The sequence below is a fragment of the Protopterus annectens genome, chromosome 2.part0 (assembly GCF_019279795.1).
Source record: "Protopterus annectens isolate FY-2018-M chromosome 2.part0, PAN1.0, whole genome shotgun sequence".
Taxonomy (NCBI): Eukaryota; Metazoa; Chordata; order Ceratodontiformes; family Protopteridae; genus Protopterus; species Protopterus annectens.
Genome location: NC_056728.1, coordinates 1108105288 through 1108124852, shown reverse-complemented (window position 1 = coordinate 1108124852; position 19565 = coordinate 1108105288). Strand labels below are relative to the sequence as shown.

Here is a 19565-nt window from a genome sequence, read left to right as displayed (position 1 = left end):
TTTAAACGAACTAAAAAAAATAAAAATAAACTGGTACTGTCCGTACTCTTGAGTACAAATACGCAGTGCCTGCCATAATGCTGCAGTACTTTCGTGGTGATCACAGCAGTTTACACCACCATAAAGCAGACTGGACTGTGCTCTCGGGGGTGAGGCATGCAATAAAAACTACGTGGTATTTGACTACTATTGTGAACATTATCTGACCATGACAAAAATCCTAGAAAGCAATTTCCAAGGGGCAGGAATAACGTACTGGAATTATCACGTGATCGTGCTACCATGAAATAAAGCGCATGCGTTTTTATTGGTTTGTAAGACTTTCAGGACTTGTGTTTGCGTAAACGATAGTGAGATTCGTGTAAGTTAGTCTACTCTTCCGACAATGACAACTTCCTCCTATTGACTTTGAAGCCAACGTATAGTGTCGTGCACCTGGAAACTGTTTCAGCATTACAGACACAGTCAAACAAGTAAAAAAAAGTGCATCTCGGTATTTTGCGTGCGTACTTCTATTACTAAATGCTGCTTTTTGTTATTGTTTTTAACGCGCAGTAGCCACTTACTGAAATACAGACTGTAGTCAAAAGAATTCGGTGTCCCTCTTTCTTCTGTGGAGTATAATGACATATTCTGGACATGAATGAGATGGGTACTTTCTGGAAATGTAGCACTCTTCGATGCCCTAGCGACGGATCTTGCAACAAATGAACAAACTTTAAGGCTGCAGCTCAATAATGTGCGCATATTTCGTTTTGCAGCCGGCGTACGATTAGTTTAATTTTGGGGTTGATAACCTGCCAATTAGCAGTAGTATAAACTTGGAAACACTTTCTCGGTGAAGGAGGTGGCGATCGGTATTCGATTTATAAAAGTAGCTGAGATCGATTAGTTTCCCCGTAATTTTAGAATATTTTGCTTTGTCTGTGAAGTTTGGTTTCGAAAGTGGTCTTACGCACTCAAAGCGATACCGAAACGGGTTGCGTTGATGCGACGTTAACCAAAAAAAAAACTGTAAGGTCGTAGTGAAGCACACTAAATCAAGGTTAACGCACCACGTGTCCTGTTCGCTGGGCACTCCTGGTTTTGGCTGTTGTGTTTTTCAAAAACGTAAAGGAAAGTAGCAAAACATCTGCTATTTTAGGAAAAAATAATGTTATACTTTCCTAGGTGTACTGCTGGAAGAATGTAATGTTTTTGAAACAAAATCTTACGATATTTTAAAATCGGTGACCGTGGGTAGATAGGTAATTTTCGATTGTTTGTTTGATGTATATTATCCGGCAGGAAATCTCTAGGAATATAATGTATTTACATTGCACTATACGCAGGAAATTCGGAAAACTTACCCACTTGGTGTGATTGGTAGGATAGTCCAATACAGGGCTGTCCATACCTCGTTCGCAAACATCCTTGCAAGTCCTTGATTGTAAATCAAATTTTATTTCTACCAGTCCATCTTAATCCCTCCTAAAATGGTGAATTTTTGGAGAAAGGTGGTGAGTTACCCTTTAAATAAGGATAACAAGACTTCTTTTACTTCAGAAAATGTATCAATGGCTCGGATTAATAGTACTATTATTTTAAGCGTCTCTGATTCGTTGAAAGCTATGCCACCTGTGGAAGAGGCAGAAACCTGAGAAAAGCCCCCACTGTTCCATCTGTTGTCCCACTCAATAAGTAAATGTGCGTTCGTTTTCTTTCACAGTTAATGGTCTTGCTAGCAGCACAGTTTAAAACAGTAAATCATATGCTAAATACAAAATGAGCAAATGTATAAGCATGCATATGTCAAGACATACTGTTGGTAATAATTTACATTGGAACTCGACATATGTATGGAAGTTTCTAGCAGTGTTGTTCAGTGTAGCGCACAGTGGAGGTTTTCCCGCTCCCACCCCCACAGTAGGAACACAAGTGACTTAAATTATGTAAAGCAGGGGAGGCAGCCCCCTTGCTCAGTGCGAATTATGCCCTCCCACTGCCTGTCCGTGTCAAGTACATAGTTGTCAATGAATTATGTCTGCTTACTGCCTACGCAACTAAGAGAAGTTGAGTCCCAGTGTAAAATATTGCTGGAAATGAGGACAGAGAAACAATGTAATATCTGTACACTATTTCCATGAATGTGTACTTCATAGTTTTCTTGAATCCAGGTTTTCTTCTTGTGTACAATATTGTTTATACTGAAGACAAAACAGCTTCTGTAATTTTACCACAGAAAACATAGGATGGTATTCATAGTCCCGAAGGTTGCAACTCTACAGCGCGCAAAGAGCTCTGCTACACCTCTTTGCACGTACATTGATTACAGGTTATCTGCAGGCCTTTCTAGTACTGAAGTACCTTGCCCCCAGTTCTGTGCATGTGTGGGTGTGTCTTTACTGACTGACAGTGGAAATGGGAGTGGAAACATCCGATAATTGACATGCATGCTGACTGGCCTGTGACATCACGCATACATTGCTTGTACCTCTTGAATGTTGTTAATGGTTATTGCACCATAGGAACGGGATCAATCAAGTGCAAGCACCGATAGTGTTACATACCTGGGGTTGCCACCTTTTAAGTGTGACATGGGGGTGTGGACAGTATGCCACTGGCCACACCCTCTACCATAACATCACCACATGACTGGTGAAGGACATGCTGTTATGAGTACAACTGTTGACTCCTGGAGTGGCTAGCTGGTTGGTGGGAGTAACAGCGGGATGGGTGAATGGCTGGATGGATGGCTTAATGGCTGGCAGGGTGAATGGCCAGCTTGTTCGGAAAAAAAAAAATCTCAGTCTTTTTCTTTAGTGGCTGTAGAAGCACTAAAAACAAACCGCTCTACAGCTGTGATCTTTCCAGGGCTCTTCCTGCCCCAATCCTCACCCCTTTCTAGAATTGCTGCACAATTTAAAGCACCCGGACCTAACAGGGAATTGCTCTGCCTACAGGTCCGGGTTGGTGACGTAACTGAAGTGCCACGGAAAAGCCGGAAGTAATTGCGGCTTTTCCACCGCGATTCAGTGCGATGGAAAAGCAGGACTTGCAAAGTCCAACTACTTTGCACAGTAGGCAGTGGGATGAGGCAGCTCAACCCATGAGTGTTCCGCTGATAATGGGACGGGTCGCAACCGTATACATACTGCGGCATGTGTTCTGTTGTACTTCATTAAGACATATGATTTTCAATGCTAGTTAAGCCGGAAAATGTCATGGATTAATGAAATGTCCATCCAAGAAATCTTCATGCAGTATGTAAGTCACTCAGTGAACTAGTAAAAATGCAGACACAACGGTGATATTTTACTTTACTGGCTTATCAGATGTACAGTAGCAAGTGCCACCCAAACCCCGCCCCAGCTGGTTGATGTGTCGCTGTTTTGAATAACCAACATGCTGTGGTTTTCAAGCCAGAAAAGAACATCAAAGGCATGAATTTCCACGTCTTTTCTTGTAGGAGAAACAGCTATTACATGTTTTCCCTTTGCTTTTGCAGTGGGCAAGCCCCCTGCACCCCCCTATGGGGGTGCTGTGCCCCCACACCCCCTGCCACTTGGATATACCAACTTCAGCTTACTGCCCCCTGGCGCGATGCGTACAATGAGTGTAGATGAGCAGCTGAGTTGGACAACCATTACTACGGAACGTTCCAATGAACTTCTTTTAATAATTGCTAGCAAGCCTGTTGGAAATGCTGCTCATCTACAATCATTGTATGCATGATGTCAGTCACTAATATGCATGGCATGCCAATCATGCCTTATTTCATGTTCAGATTTGCTCGTCAATTATCCTGACCATGCCCACTCCTGTGCAAAACTAAAGGTGAGCTAGTAAAGTACAATATCACGGACACAACTGACACAATGTGAAGGCTTCAGTAAATTTAAAGTCAAGAAATCCCGTAGTCAGACATTCTTTTCAAACGAGTGCAAATGCAGACCGTGCATCCTGCGAGGTACTTCTGTAATACAAAGCTGTCTCTAAATTCTACCACTTTCATTCTCCATCATCCGTTTACCCAGAGCTTTGCAGAATGTCTGCATTTTTGCCTCATATTTCTGGTCTTTTCTTTATAAAATTTGTTTTTCTGGCCAGTGAGTAAATCATGACCAGACTTCATATCCTAATGCAAAAACATCTTGCAACCTTTTGACTCACAGCAATAGTTAAGATATGTCTATGATTTTGAGGCACTGTACTCGCCACCATCCCTATTATTTTTGGCTTTGTCGGAATTCTTGCCTTAAAGAGTTTGAGAGGTATGGTGAAACCATCTTGGCAGATCACTCGGTTGTATGATAACTGAAGTTCTGACCAAACACCTTTCAGTTCTGTTTACTTGCTGCTAATCAGTTTCCCTTTCTGCTGCCCCTTTGTGCAGCTGCTGGCTATTCGAAATAAGTCTGTGTATATCAAAAGAGAGAGTAGCCAAAACATATACTCCTCTCCACGGGAAAAAATGAAAGCCACTCTAAATATAGTCACCCCATATCGAACCCAAAAGCAGTATTTGGAGACGAATATGAGGTTCCCCAAAAGAGAATGTAGTGTCCACTTAGGTAATGTGCGCTGCGCTCCTTGTAAAAAAAAAGAGAGGACCGCTTTCTACCAGTGTGAATTGTTTACCTTCAGAGTCACCAGCAATGAGATGGTTACTACACTTTTACAAAATGTATCACAACAAATCTGGACAACAACAAAAATAATGCATGGACAAAAAAGCCCCAAAAATAGGTACAACTTGTAAATATTGCTCTTACAAACTTAGAAAGTTGCTAGAATAACAGGTTTTGCTTTAGCATGCATTTTCTGAAGGTTATGAAGTCTGTAATTTAGTGAGGTACTTGTCTATTACAAAGCCTTAGGGCGAATTACAGCAAAGTACCCCTTAATACATTTGACTGTAGTAGTGTTGTAGTTAGGATGTCATTTGCTTTTTTCTTTCCACTCAGAATACAGCTTTGCTATGACAGACATCCTTCAGAAAGGGCAAACATGGTGGCTGTCTTTGTAAAGGCGAAGGCAAATCTTGTCATTAGTTGCTTGGTTAAAGTCGAACAATGGTAAGGGGTTTGAAGACCACATAACTGGGCCCAGCCATAGGTGATGGTGAACAGATATCAACCGTATACACTCCGTGCGGCTTCCACTACCTTTTGTTTTGAGTATATTGTAAATGTTTGCTCAATTATGCAGGTCCATTTGTGCTAGCTGCAGCTTGGGTGTTGTATTAGTTTTGAGCATTAATTGTGTGGCACCAATGAGCAAGTGCATGAACTATGAAGCGTGTTGACAGCCAATTAAAAGTTGCTGTTAAATGAGTTAACGGTATACATTTCTTAAAATGTATCCTGTTAGTGTTATATTTCTTAACACATTATGTTTGTCCAGCGGCACAAAGAAAGGTAGGGGAGTAAGATGCATTACTTTCTGAAAATGTGCTGTTTGACAACACATGCTGAGCGTAGTACTGTGACACGTTTTATTCCCATGTCCTGGTAAAAGCAGTCACTCTTACTTTCATTAGTGGAATATGCATTAATGTTCACTCGTTGCCCCAGCAGAACACACACATCAACATTCATGGCAGCACATTTATGAATATTTAACAGTTTCAGCAGGCCATCAGGAATTGTCGGGGTGGAGTGGTTTGGGAGGGACTTGCTGTTGCTCATCCTGCGAGGTACTTCTCTAATACAAAGCCATTAGCACTGACTACATGATTGCAAAATCTTCTGCAAAGAAACTTCCACTTTCATGAAATACATACATTTGATGAAGTTAATTTTAGGTAGGTACGGAAATGTAAATGCTCATATAATTTCTGAAGTATGTGGGTATTAATGGAGGAATGCAGCTGTACACAAGTATGTTACAACTACTGACATTTAAGGCAAGAGGCGCACAGCTATTTATTTTATCTTTTAAAAAATATAATGGGTTTTTATTTATTTTCTTTAAGTGTGTTCTAATGTAGACAGCTTGATTGGAGTTCTATGATTTTGGTGTGGGTTAAATCCTCCTATTTTTCAAAATTTTTTATATGCGAGGGTAGTTTGGAAAGGAAGTAGGTTAGGGGGTATAGGAGGAAGGAAGAAGAGTTCCTCCCAGTCCACAGAACATCAAACATTTCCAATGCCTGATGGTGGTGGTGCAGTGGAGGACCTCAGTATTGACTACCTGCACCACCACATCCTCAAACAAGTCCCAAAGCTTATGGGTCTACATGGCTTTCTAGGCTGCACTGTGCCAGGGTGCCCACAAGACCAGTACCACTGACCCAACCCCATGAGGATGCCCCGTTTGGTTGGGCTGCCCCTAGGTCTTCTGGATCCGTGGGAAAATTAACATAAATGGGAGAGAAAGGGGAAAAAAAGAAAGAAAAAGTAATGCATAATTAAAATAAAAGAGGAGGATAAAGAAACAATAAGTGAAGGCATTAAGTTGCCTCAGAATTTATTACTGCATCAGTACATACTTTGTCAATAGTGATTTCTTATTTTTTATTAAATCTTTATTAAGAAAACTAAAATATTCTGAGAAATGGTACCGGAAACATGAACAATCAGTAGAATATAAAATGGTTATGATTTTTACATTTGCAGTCTACTGATAAGGAGAAAAGTTGATGTAACATGAAACTAACATTTGAAATAAATTACATCACCAGTGAAAACCTCCAAAGCCAATTATGAGTTGAAACTAGCCTCCAAAACAAAGGGAAACCATAAGCCCTTCAGTTACGTTAGGAACCTCCATGGCAAAGCCCAAGTTTGTTCTGAACTAGTACTTAATGGTACCACTTACACTGATCCTGCTGATTTAGCCAACTTGTTAGCTGATAGGTTCAGCACAAACTTCACCCCTTATCACCCCACACCTCACATCTCTGTAGATCAAGTGTTAAAGGCTGTATGCAAGGCAAAGAATACAGCCTCCATGGCACCTAATAGTATCCCAGGCTGTATTCTGCACCATCTCCAGCAAGAACTAGCTTCACCATTGAGCATCCCTATTCAACCACAGCCTAATTACAGGCTTCATTCCAGTGTCATCCCTTTACACAAAGGTGGTGCCACTACTGACCCGGGAAACTATCCTCCTATTAGCTTGACAAGTCTGATCTGTGTAAAGCCATGGATTATTTTATTATGTATCTCATGAACAAAGACATAGGCAATCTCCAAGAACTTGACCCCACCCAGTTCGGGTTCGTCAGGGGCAGATCTTGCCTATTGAACCTAGTTGACTTCTTTGCAATTGTCACCAAGGTCCTGGATGAGTGAAAGTCAGTACATACAGCTTACCTTGACCTGGCCAAGGCTGTTGACACAATCCCCCACTTGGGTATCATCAAAAAGCTAACACAACTTAGTGTTAATCCCTATCTAGTCAGATGGGTGGCCAACTGGCTCACATATAGGACCCACAAGGTCAAAACAGGTGATGCCACTTCCAAAAGCAGACCTGTCACTAGTGGTGTCCCCTAGGGATCTGTCTTGGGACCCCTATTGTTTGGCATCTACTTCTCAGAGGTTCAGGCAAAGACAAAGGGCCTGTGGCTGACCAAGTTTGCGGATGACTGCAAGTTGAGTGTTGTCATTGACTCTCCAAATTATATTAACATACTGCAAGAGGGTCTCACAGCTACAAATAACTGGTGCCAAAGTCATGGCTGTAAGTTAAACTGTATAAAAATAAATGTATATTCCATTTGGCAAAAACACAGCCCTTGCTGATTAACACATCAGTGGCAACCACCTTAAGCACACAACCTGTGGTTTGAGACCTGGGTAATCAGGTTGACAACAATCTCACATTCAACCATCATTTAGTGGTGGTGGTCTGAAAAGCCTTTCACTTGGTTCATCTCATAAGTAAAGGAATTGCATCCAGGAAAAAAAGGTTATTACCTCTGTGTACTCCTCCCTTATTAGACCTATAATTGAGTATATGGCTCCGTTTGGTATGTACCTCTCCAAACACCTGCATCAGCTGGAAAGGCCACAGAAGTACCTCACAAAGAGAATACATGGCCTACAACACTTGCCCTATGCGGACAGGCTTAAATCGCTATCACTCTACTCAGTATCATACAGATTGCTCAGAGGAGATCTGCGTCTTGTCTACAAGGGAATATCGGACCCTGCCGTACTAGAGATGCACCATATCCATAAGTCTAACTTCTTGCGAATTACCAGCTCGACAGGCCTAATTCTAATATGCAACTTCAGTTTGTCTCCCAGAGACTGCTCCATCTCTGGCATAGGCTTCTCATACATATCAAACAGAGTACCTCACTGACCCTGCTCAAGCGCAACCTTGAGTGGTTAGGAAACCACAAAGTCTCCATGTATGCTTACATTTATTAAGCAACAAAATACAGAATTTCACGACGCATTCGGAACTGATTCAATCTGTATTAGTAAATATTTCATGTTTACAGCAAGTTAAAGCAAAAGGATTTTATGACTTCATTCAAATTGTTACTTTTTCATCTGTGTACAGCTTGTATGTGTGGGGGATAAATACTTTCTTCAACATTTGTATATATGTCCATTGAAGTTACAGTTTTGCTTTATGTCTTGTATTCTTAAACTGCATTTTTATGTCTATCATTTAAAGTTGCTGAAACCAACACACTTTTACATTGTAAAAGTAAATTAAACAGTTCATTTTCACTAACCTCTGTGCTGGTCATTTAGTTGCAAGCTTAACCCCCACCCCATCTCCACCTGGAATGTGGTGGCTAACTGAGGTCAGCCACCTTACATATGTAACGTTGCAACTTTTGAAAATATAACTGTTTTATACAGTATTATAAGAACTTTGTGGCCTATACAAGGTAAAGCATTTTTAAAAGCTGTCTGTCTGTAATACAAATAATGAATAAGCTAATAACTACGGTATGTGAAATATGGCAGTGCAAATATATTCATATCTGTTTGTGTCTAAATGCAAATATATATATATATATATATATATGCATTTATATGTATATTTCTGCATATTTACACTTGTGTATATGTTTTTATACATGCAAGCATGTCTGTACATAAACATACCATAGTTGTATGCAGATGCATTTCTATTTACAGATATGTTTATGTATCGCTACAGTGAAGGCTGGAAATTTTGCCCTTTCTTCACTGTAGTGTGATCTCTGAGTCAGTATGTATAATTAGCGGGGGGGGGGGCACAGCCTCCCACAATATTAATTTTGAGGAATGGCCTTTTCGTTTATTTGCCCATTTGACATTTCCACTTTCATTTATTTAATAAGGAAGCGTTTATACTTACTTATTGATCTTTTACATATACATATTTGTATTTATGCATACTTTTCTTCTTGCATTTAGCTGCACTTATGCAATGTTTATCAAACATTAAAAAAAAGACTTTAGGTAAGATTTAAAAATAAAATGTCAAAATACTTACTTTAGAACTTTGCTTTCTTGCACTAGCCAGATCTGTCCACTCAGCCAGCTGGTCAGGCCTGCACCTCTGCATGTTATTGTACCTGGTGCCCAAAGTGGCTCCTCAACCAACTCTTGCCAAATGTCAACATTTTTCCATTCAGTGCTGTGTGCTGCTCTTTGAGCTTTGTCCAATATGACTCCTGCAAGGGGTAGACCATGATTTTTGTCTCCTTAGCAGATCACTTTATAGCACAGTCTCTTGCCTTCACAGGTGCTGCCATTGTTTGAAGCGCCAGTTCCAAAGTGAAGGATGTGACTATAGGATTGTGGTTGAGGTGGTGGAAACATGCCCTCTGGGGTGTGACATCACCATAACCAAACCCAACTACTGTGTAAAGTCTCCAGTTTATCAAATTGCATTGTCATGTAGATATACTTTTTAAAGGAATATTTAAACATTTATGTGCTATGGGTAATGAAAGTCAGTTACTGAATCACTGCTTTGTCATCATCACCTCCTTTCCCATTTTTATGCAAGTGGTCAGGGTGTCACATGACCTGTCGCCATCTGTCACTTGATTCAGTGCTACTCTCCTACCTTATTCACTAGTCTTCCTCCACTATCACAGATTTTTTGTCAAGAAGGCCATCCATTTATTTGCTGGACACCCTAGGTTCCTCTTGTCTTCATCCTGTCTGTCCCTAATTTTCTTCACAACATTGACTTCTGCTTTCCTGCAGGTATGCCTAACCCCCGGAATCTGTTCTCTTTGACCTGTTTTGCAATTGAAGCTACTTAGGCTTTTGCAGTCATGTCCGTATTTCTTCATCTGTCCCAAAGTGTGCATCCTACCACTTGTCTCAGGCACTTCATCTCAGTCACATCTAGCTCTGTCAGCTGTTTTATCTTTACTGGGTAGGTTTCATTACCATGCAATAGTGCTTGTTGCACCACAGTTTAGTGCACCATACTTTTCAGCATTTTTGGCATCCTGTTGTACACTACCCCTGACATTCTCTGCCATTTACCTGCGGCCCTTAACCAAACTTCCCTTCTCCTTGACCACCCCTACTAGGTACTTAAAGCTATTAACTTGTTTCACTGTTTTTCCTTCTGTCTCAGTCCTCAGCTTCTTCTGATTTCCCCCATTTCTACTCTGTTTCATCCCATTTGCCTTCACCTTGGCATTCCATTCCTGTATCTTTTTCTGAGGTTCTTGCTTAGAGTCTGCCTCTGCCACATTGTCTGCATACAGTGACTTTGTTGATCTGTCCTCTGACCCATTTGCTGATGTAGTCCATCACCAGTATAAACAGTGGACTTGGAGCTGAGCCATGATGCGCACGCACTCCCACTGGGAAGCCCTCTGTGAGTTCAAACACTGTTCGTACTTGTGTCATTGGGTCCTTTTACATAGCCTTCAGTAATTCTGCCATTGTTTCTGGGACTTCATGCCATAGCAGGAATGCCCAAGTCAGCTTTACTGGGACCTTGTCATGTGCTTTCTCCAAGTGTAAGAATGCCCAGTTGGACTCCTTCCTCATTTCTAGATTCTTCTCAACTATCTGTTTCACTGCACACATCAGGTTGGTTGTGCTGCATCCTGATCTGAATCCATACTGTTCATCTTCCATCTTACTTTCTACTACTCTGCATATTTTTCAGTCACCCTTTCCAGAACGTTCATGCAATATGACAAGAGTCTGATACCTCTGTACTGTGACTGTCCCCTTTGTTCTTGTACACTGGCACTAGTAAGAATTATCCCAGATGATTGAAGAATAACCATTCTCCCCATGCTGGTATAAGTACTGTCAGCAGCCATTTCTTCCCTAACTCCTTGAAAATTTTGATCATATCTATCATGACCTCATCTACCACTTTCCGTGACTTAATATTCCCTAATGCTGTTCTTTCTTGTAGGTAGCCTCGTCTTCTTCTTTCATTGTGGGCTATGTCTGGGGCAGTACAGCTTCTGTGCCGTTTTCTTCAGAAACTGCTGGAAGTACAACTTCCATCTGCCTTTGTTGTCCTTTGGACTGGTGAACAGGTTGATACTGACATCCATTGTGAAGGGTGTCTGATCATTACCTTCTTTATCTTTTTTTCCTTGCTATTTATAGTTTCTTTGTGCTATTTGTGACGCCTGTGCACTGGCCCAGTAATCAAGGAGTCTCAATCCTCACCACTAGCACCAGTTGAGGGGTGTGCACATTGGGAAGGATAACAAGTAGACACACAGTAAAGTACAATTTCCCTTAAGAGCACACAGAGATCACAGTCAGTCTGGGGCCGGTTTCTGCCTTTATCTCCAGATCCCCAGCCCAGTAAAACTCCCAATTGGCACAGCTATAGGGTACAGATCTCAGCCTAGTGGTCAATCCAAAACCTCCAGCACCCTCTCTGTCCAACCAGTGCTTCATGCCCCAGCCTAAGTAGCTGACACACACACACACACACTTTGAGATATGAGTTATATACAAATGCACAGACACTCCTGGGGAAGGCTGGCACAGGTTTTCCACCTATGCCCCCTTCTCTCCAGACTATAAGGTAGAAATCACTTCCACCAGCTACTATAAGGCCCTTCCCAAAGGGTGACAAATTTCACTGTGTAATATTACTGTTATCCAAACAGTAAGTGTAACCAAGGGCTAAGGCTATACTGGAGTAGCTTAGTACAGTATCACTAAATACATGCAAGTACTCTCGAGATTAAATTATCTCTACATAAAACAACCACAGTTGAAAGCTTTAAAATATTTAATAATAAAAACACAAGACAATACGTATTACTTCAACACAATGACATTACAGAGTTCATAAATCACAGGAAAATGCTTTAAAATAATACTGTAGAATAATCTGACATAAATGTAGAAAAAAGCTTAGACTAATCTGACTATTTCTATCTATCTCTAAGAGAAATCAGTGTTCTAAATAAATATCTTACTTACAGAGCAAAGGCAGAGTGCTGGTGAGTTGATGTGTTCTGGTTCAGACAAAATTCAAAATGCTTTCTCTTTCTCTCTGGGAAAATCTTAAATTGATAACACAGTACTACTGAGTCAATTCAAATAGCATCATTCTTAACAGTTCTGATTTAGTTTCCCAGGCTTACAGAAACTCAACATTTACACTTCTTAGTAAGCTGCACCTGCAGGAAGCCACAGCAATAAAAGACATTATACATGCAAAACCTTAGTAATCATATCTTAAGTCTAGACAATATAAATAATTTCCTATCCCAGGCATCCTGTCTCTGAGCTTGAGATCAGTCGTACAGTGCTTGACTTATCAGCTTTTTTTCCAGCAGAGTGCTTAGTTGTTACATTTTTGAAGCCCAGTACAACATATACTTCTCTACATTTGTAAAACAAGCCAGTGGATTACATTAATATTTACAATGCCATAGTATTATAAAATTCTATCTAGCTAGGCTGGCACTCTTCACACCATTTACTGAGTCACTTTCCAGAAAATGGTAGACTGCTTCTGGTGCTTTGCTCTTTGCTGTTGCAACTGCTTTATTAGCCAGCAGTATACCTTCTTAGCCTGGTCCATCTTTTCTGCCTTCCATTTTTTTCCCCCCACTCCTTTCTTTTAATGACTTCCTGGATGTCTGCATTCAGCTTCCAGCTTTCCTTATGTATCTTATTTCCATACTGTCTCTGCCACATATATGTTGTTGTCCTCACACACACTGTTTTTGAGGCACTGATGTTAATCAATGCTACCTGTTTCCTCTTCTTCTTCTGGGTCTAGACCCATGAGTATTTCCCTAAACTCTTGTGCTTTCTATCCAGTCAACTTCCAGGTCTTCAGTCTAGCCTATGTTGACCTTAGATCCATTTCTGACCACTTCTTGCAGGTGATTATGGCAACTAGTGGTTTATGCTGTGGGCCATTTCACTGGGGATGCAGCCCATGAATCTACCCCATTGCCCTTTTCTTATTAAGAGTAAGTCTTCCTGAGTTAGATGTCAATCTCTGCTGTATGTGATCTTGTGACTGTCTCTGTTGCTGTGCTATGTGTTGGTTTCCATCAAGGTGTTTGCCAGACAGAAGTCTAGAATGGTATCTCCTTTATTCTTGTTGCCCCACCCATATGGTCTCAGGCAGTCCATTCTTTCTGTCTCGATATATGTATTCATGTCCCCATTGTCAGCACCAACTCATGTTGTCCTGTTTTATCCAGTAGGTCCTGGAACTGCTGCCTAAATACACTCTCTTCCTTACTGTCAAAACCCTGCTGTGGGACATAGTCTAAGATTATAAATACTTGTCTGATGATGTCCCTCACTGTCTTCTGAAGCCTCTTCCTCATCACAGTTCTCATACCACTGTTAGTCTGTCCTCCAACTGAGTAGTAGACTCTGGATCCCATTCCAAGTGGCATTGTTGCACTACCCTTCCATTTTGTTTCCTAGATACAGAGGGTGTCCAGCCTCCTCCTTAAAAACATGCCATCCACTACTTCCAAGTGCTGTTGTGTCAGTGAACCTATATTGAGTGTAGCAATCCTTAATTCAGCATGTTGATTGGTTTTATGTCCAACTTTCATTCAACAAAGCTGTCCCAGTTAACCCAAGGGGGCAACTGGACACTGACCAGTCAGTAGCTTATTGACCCAGGGTTGCTGGGATTTTTTTTTTTGTAATGTTTGGCACATACTGGCCAGTAGGGGTATATAGACCCTTCCCACCATTAGCTTGGAGTTCCTGATGTAGATTGGAGTAAGCCAGGTTTTCAATCCACTTATCACCTTACTTGTTTTTGACAATAGTCAAAATGACCAAATCACAATAAAGCCAGTTTTTTACACCATCACATGCTAGCCCTGACAATGGGCTTAGTCTTTGATCTGTATCCTATCTAGAGAATACTGTGCACCACAACTGATGCCAAAATTAATTGGTCTGTACAAGTGCTTCCCTGATAGGCACCATTTAGAGTCTATGCTGTTGCCCATAACTTAATTCTTCACCAAGTTTGTAGTGGAAACACTCAGATTGATTTTGGGAGGTGGGAGGAGCCCCACAAAGGTAGGGAAAACATGCAGAATCTATACAGGCATTGGCCAGAGGTCAGGCTCAAACCTTGTAATTTTTACATGGAAGGCAAAGAACATAATCATTATGACAACTGTGCTTATTACTTTGAAGTTTGGTTATATGTGTTTTTGTGTATGTGTAGTAGTATTTTAAACTTGCACAACTGATTAAGGTCATGTATTACCCATTTTTGAAAGCATGCCTTTTTACGTAGTGCAACAATTAATAAATATATATTTATATATATGTATATGTACACACACACACATATATATTTATATAAGTATATAAGTAACCCTTATACTGGGTGTATTGAGTGGCATGAAGTTGTAAGGTGTGTTGTAGTGTACACAATGAGCAAGGGTTAGGCTTCACAATTATGCAACATAAAGATAGTGGTTTCCATTTTTTCCTCTATGCTTAGGAAAGTCTGAGATATATATTAGGGATTGTAGCATGTTCACAAGGTCAGCTTAGCTCCTGTTTGATCAGAGCAGCTCATCCGCAGCTACCTGAAGTCTATTTAGGTGAATCTGTTGATCTGCACACTCATTAGTTACTGTGATCCATTTAGATAAGCAAAACTCTGCTGATTTTGCATGAATAACTAATTTTGCCATATTTACTTGCAATCAGTTGAGTTAGGTGACAAGTGTTTTTCGGAAAGTGCAAAGTTTCTCAAGTAAGGTAAAATGTATGATAGCAGTGTAAAAGGTAAGTGTTTGGATTTTTTTTCCTTTTGTAGATTATGCTATACAGGATATTAGTGTACAATTTTAAATGAGTGAAGTCTAATGTACTGCATTTACATCAATGCATTGTGTTGTCAAGATGCATGCTGCTCCATTGGGAAACAACATTTGTCATTCATGAATAAAAAATCATGGCAGAATAAATACAGGAAAGTGGTAGGGAAGGATTTCAACTCTGTTAGCAACATCATGAGATGGCAGAATAATAAGTGTTTGCAATGCTGTTATATATTTGTGGGCGATACTGTACAGATTACTACTATATATTCTAAACTAAGTAAAGTTTGACTTGCAGTATGTGTATGAATATGGGTGTTGTGTCAGCATAAATATTTTTGTACTTGGATCTTTGACTTATTTGTGATGAAAACAGGTATACTTTCACTGCTGTGTTGCTTGGTTAATGAATGGATCAAGCTTCAGTATAATACATTTGTATATTGTTTTAGATAAATGAATGATGCAGCAGTGATCCAGACAAATAAAAGATAATTTTTCCCGTGAGAACTGCATCCTAATGGAAGCCCTTAGGATATACGGCAAATGCATTTTAGAAAAGGGTGACCCAAACAAGCTGAGAGGGCAAAGGCACAGAACCAAGTGGTTATGGATATAAATACTGTTGTCAAAAGGAATTGCACATTAACATACTGAAAGAAGCGGGCCAAAGATATGGTAGGACACCTCAGAGCAAAAGGCAAGGCAGAATGGAATTTCCTATTTCACTACTTGGGGGTGGGTGCAATTCAAACACCTATTCCTTTAATACTGCCTTTGCATTCAGTAGGATGGCTATGATACAGATGAGAATGTGCATGGTAAATGTTATCTACCTTTCATTACAGAGCATACAGTATGTACTCTAGTATCTGAGTAGTAATGTAATCAATTCTTTACAGGATCAGCAGCATAAGCTAGAAGTTCCACTCTACCAGAAAATTTAGAAGATAGCAGCAGAATGACCTATGATGATGATTTTTAAGACAGCCTAAGGAATGTGCCACACAATCACCAGGTTTAGGGGCAGGATCACACACCCAACAGCATACAGATAACTGTGCAAGAAGTGGTAGTGGATTATAAAGTCAAGCACATGGTGACAGTACAGGATGTGCAGGAAGAAAACCCATGTACTTCAACACCAGTGTCTCCAGAACCACAGAAACACATTTGGGGTGATGGCAGTAACTTGGAGATTACAGTGTCCACTGTGACACTTTTACAAAGGGGGTTCAAGGTAGAGGCATGTGTCACAACTACCTCAGGAAACACATAAAGCATTGGATGCCCAGCAGCAAATGTGCTGTGACATTGTTAAGGTTCAGTACACTGCCACTGAGAGGCAGATAGAAGGATAGCTATGAAGAGGATGAAGAATGGAAAAGCTGTTGGTCCAGATGACATACCTGTGGAAACATGGAGGTGTTTAGGTGAAATGGCAGTGGAGTCTCTAACCAGATTGTTTAATGAAATCTTGGAAAGTGAGAGGATGCCTGAGGAATGGAGAGAAAGTGTTTTGGTACCGATTTTAAGAATAAGGGGGATGTGCAGAGCTGTAGTAACTACAGGGGGATTAAATTGATCAGTCACAGCATGAAGTTATGGGAAAGAGTGGTGGAAGCTAGGTTAAGAAGGGACGTGATGATTAGTGATCAGCAGTATGGTTTCATGCCGGAAAAGAGCACTACAGATGCGATGTTTGCTCTGAGAGTGTTGATGGAGAAGTACAGAGAAGGTCAGAAGGAGTTGCATTGTATTTTTGTAGACTTCTAGAAAGCATATGACAGGGTGCGTATAGAGGAGTTGTGGTATTGTATGAGGAAGTCGGGAGTGTCAAAGACGTATGTAAGAGTGGTACAGGATATGTACGAGGGTAGTGTGACAGCGGTGAGGTCTGAGGTGGGAGTGACGGATGCGTTTAAGGTGGAGGTGGGATTACATCAAGGATCAGCTCTGTGCCCGTTCTTATTTGCAATGGTGATGGACAGATTGACAGACGAGATCAGACAGGAGTCCCCGTGGACTATGATGTTTGTAGATGACATTGTGATCTGTAGTAAGAGTAGGGAACAGGTGGAGGAGACCCTGGAGAGATGGAGATATGCACTAGAGAGAAGAGGAATGAAGGTCAGCAGGACTCAGACAGAATATATGTGTGTGAATGAGAGGGAGGATAGAGGAATGGTAAGGATGCAAGGAGAAGAGGTGGTGAAGGTGGATTAGTTTAAATACTTGGGATCAGTAGTTCAGAGTAATGGTGAGTGTGGAAGAGAGATGAAGAAAAGTGTACAGGCAGGATGGAGTGGGTGGAGAAGAGTGCCAGTAGTGATTTGTGACAGGCAAGTACCAGTAAGAGTGAAAGGGAAGGTCTACAAGAGGGTAGTGAGACCAGCTATGTTATATGTGTTGGACACAGTGGCATTGACAAAAAGGCAGGAGTAAGAGCTGGATTTGGCAGAGTTAAAGATGCACTGGGTGTGACAAGGGTGGACAGGATTAGGAATAAGTATATTAGAAGGTCAGCCCAGGTTGGAAGGTTTGGAGACAAAGCCAGAGGCATAATTACATTGGTTTGGACATGTGCTGAGGAGGGATGCTGAGTATATTGGGAAAAAGATGCTAAGAATGAAGCTACTAGGTAACAGGAAAAGAGGAGGGCTTAAGATAAGGTTTATGGATGTGGTGAGAGAGGACATGTAGGTGGTTGGTGTGACAGAGCAAGATGCAGAGGACAGGAAGAAATGGAAACGGATGATCCGCTATGGTGACCCCTAATGGGAACAGCCTAAAGAAGACGATGATGTCTTCCTCTATTTGTAGACAAGTGAAGACTTCAAAGGCTCAAGTAAGAATTAGTGTTAGACAGGGAAGAGGGTACTGTCCGGACATGTGAGGGCATGTCACATTGCACAATAAGTGCTTCTTAAGAAGATAGTGGAAATAGTGTGGGGGACAAAAACAACAGAATTCATGCAAAGTCAGCGTTCCTCTACATGTAGCAGAACATCTCATTCAATGTCTTTTTCCACCACACCATGAGATCAGTGTCTGTAGGATAACCTGCATCCTGTAGGTTACGTCATCACAGTAAGTGACCATCTAACTCACTTGGTATCTCCTCAAGATCATATTTATCTACCCTGTGTTTAGGAGACATTGTTTAAGACACATTTGTCCTTGACCTACAGTAATTCAGGCTAGGCATTTCATATAGTTAAAATATGAAAAGCTGCATTTCACTGACATGCCTTTTAGTACACTGATGTCAGTGTATAACTTCAAAGTAAATTTAAAAAAAAAATTGTAATTGCAAAATATGCCTGTGTATAATGTAATCCAGTCTTAAGAGGCTTCACACTAAGGAATAGCTATGCTAGTAAACAGAACTGCAAAGTAACTAGAAAAGGTGCAATACTGCCTTTTATAACATATCTGTGAAAAGTACAGAAACGGGTCAAAATATGACAATGAATCGAAAACAGGCAGGAAGCGGGATTATTAGCCTAAGAAGTTTTACATCATTTTTATTATCATCTCATAGTTCCATTATTTGAATATGTTTATTTGTGCCCCTCTTCTGTTAATACAAACAGGCTTTATAAATTGTGCCAGAGCTGTGGTAACGTTTACATTGCCAGTTGCCTTAACGGGTTTGCGTAATGACTATGAATACTACCCATAAATTGTTTCTGTTTTATAAAACAGAAAGTTCTGACATTTTTGTGCACTTATATACATCATGAAGACAGTTCTTTTCGTTAGTTCAGCTTTCTACTAATGGTCATATTTCTCATCAGCCAGGATGCCACCTAAATCAAACAAAAGACTATTTTGACAAAATTTAAATTAGAAAAAAAAGTCAAGTGAAACACCAAACATTAAGGGAACTATACTTCAGAAATATGCTAGCACTCAGAATGACTATAATACCTCACAAAACAGAATTTCCAGACAAAGACCCTGATTCCCTGGCAAACTGGCAACCCTAATCCTGTATGGAACAGCATTAGATGAACAATATTATTAATTAAGAACAAGGCTATAGTTTTTGCAGTGCTCACTTGGAGGGTAGGGACAGAATGTCTGAACATGGGTTTAACAACCAAAGCTGTCATTCCCAACTGATTAAGTCCATTAATCGTTTCTGACCATAGAACAGTGAAAGAACCCAAATCCAGTAACTAAATAAAGGGCGCAGCAAGAAAAAAATAATTATTTTAAATTACTTTTGTTGAACAGTTTGTTGGTAGTTTCTGTTATCATACCATTTTTTGTTGTAGTTTGCTGATAATTACATACATTTAGTGTTTGACTCTGCTGGAGTTTTGAAGTCATTTAATTGCTG

The 19565-nt window shown here is 40.5% G+C and overlaps 1 protein-coding gene across 1 annotated transcript in view; it reads right to left on the bottom strand.

Annotated features, from left to right (window-relative positions):
- The window catches only part of PPA2 (inorganic pyrophosphatase 2), an 840704-nt gene extending 822327 nt beyond the window's left edge, over positions 1–18377 (bottom strand). Inside the window, exon 1 of the mRNA XM_044060377.1 lies at positions 18329–18377. Coding sequence (XP_043916312.1) covers positions 18329–18377 — 49 coding nt within the window. The remainder of the gene's footprint in view (positions 1–18328) is intronic.
- Positions 18378–19565: the final 1188 nt, after the last annotated feature.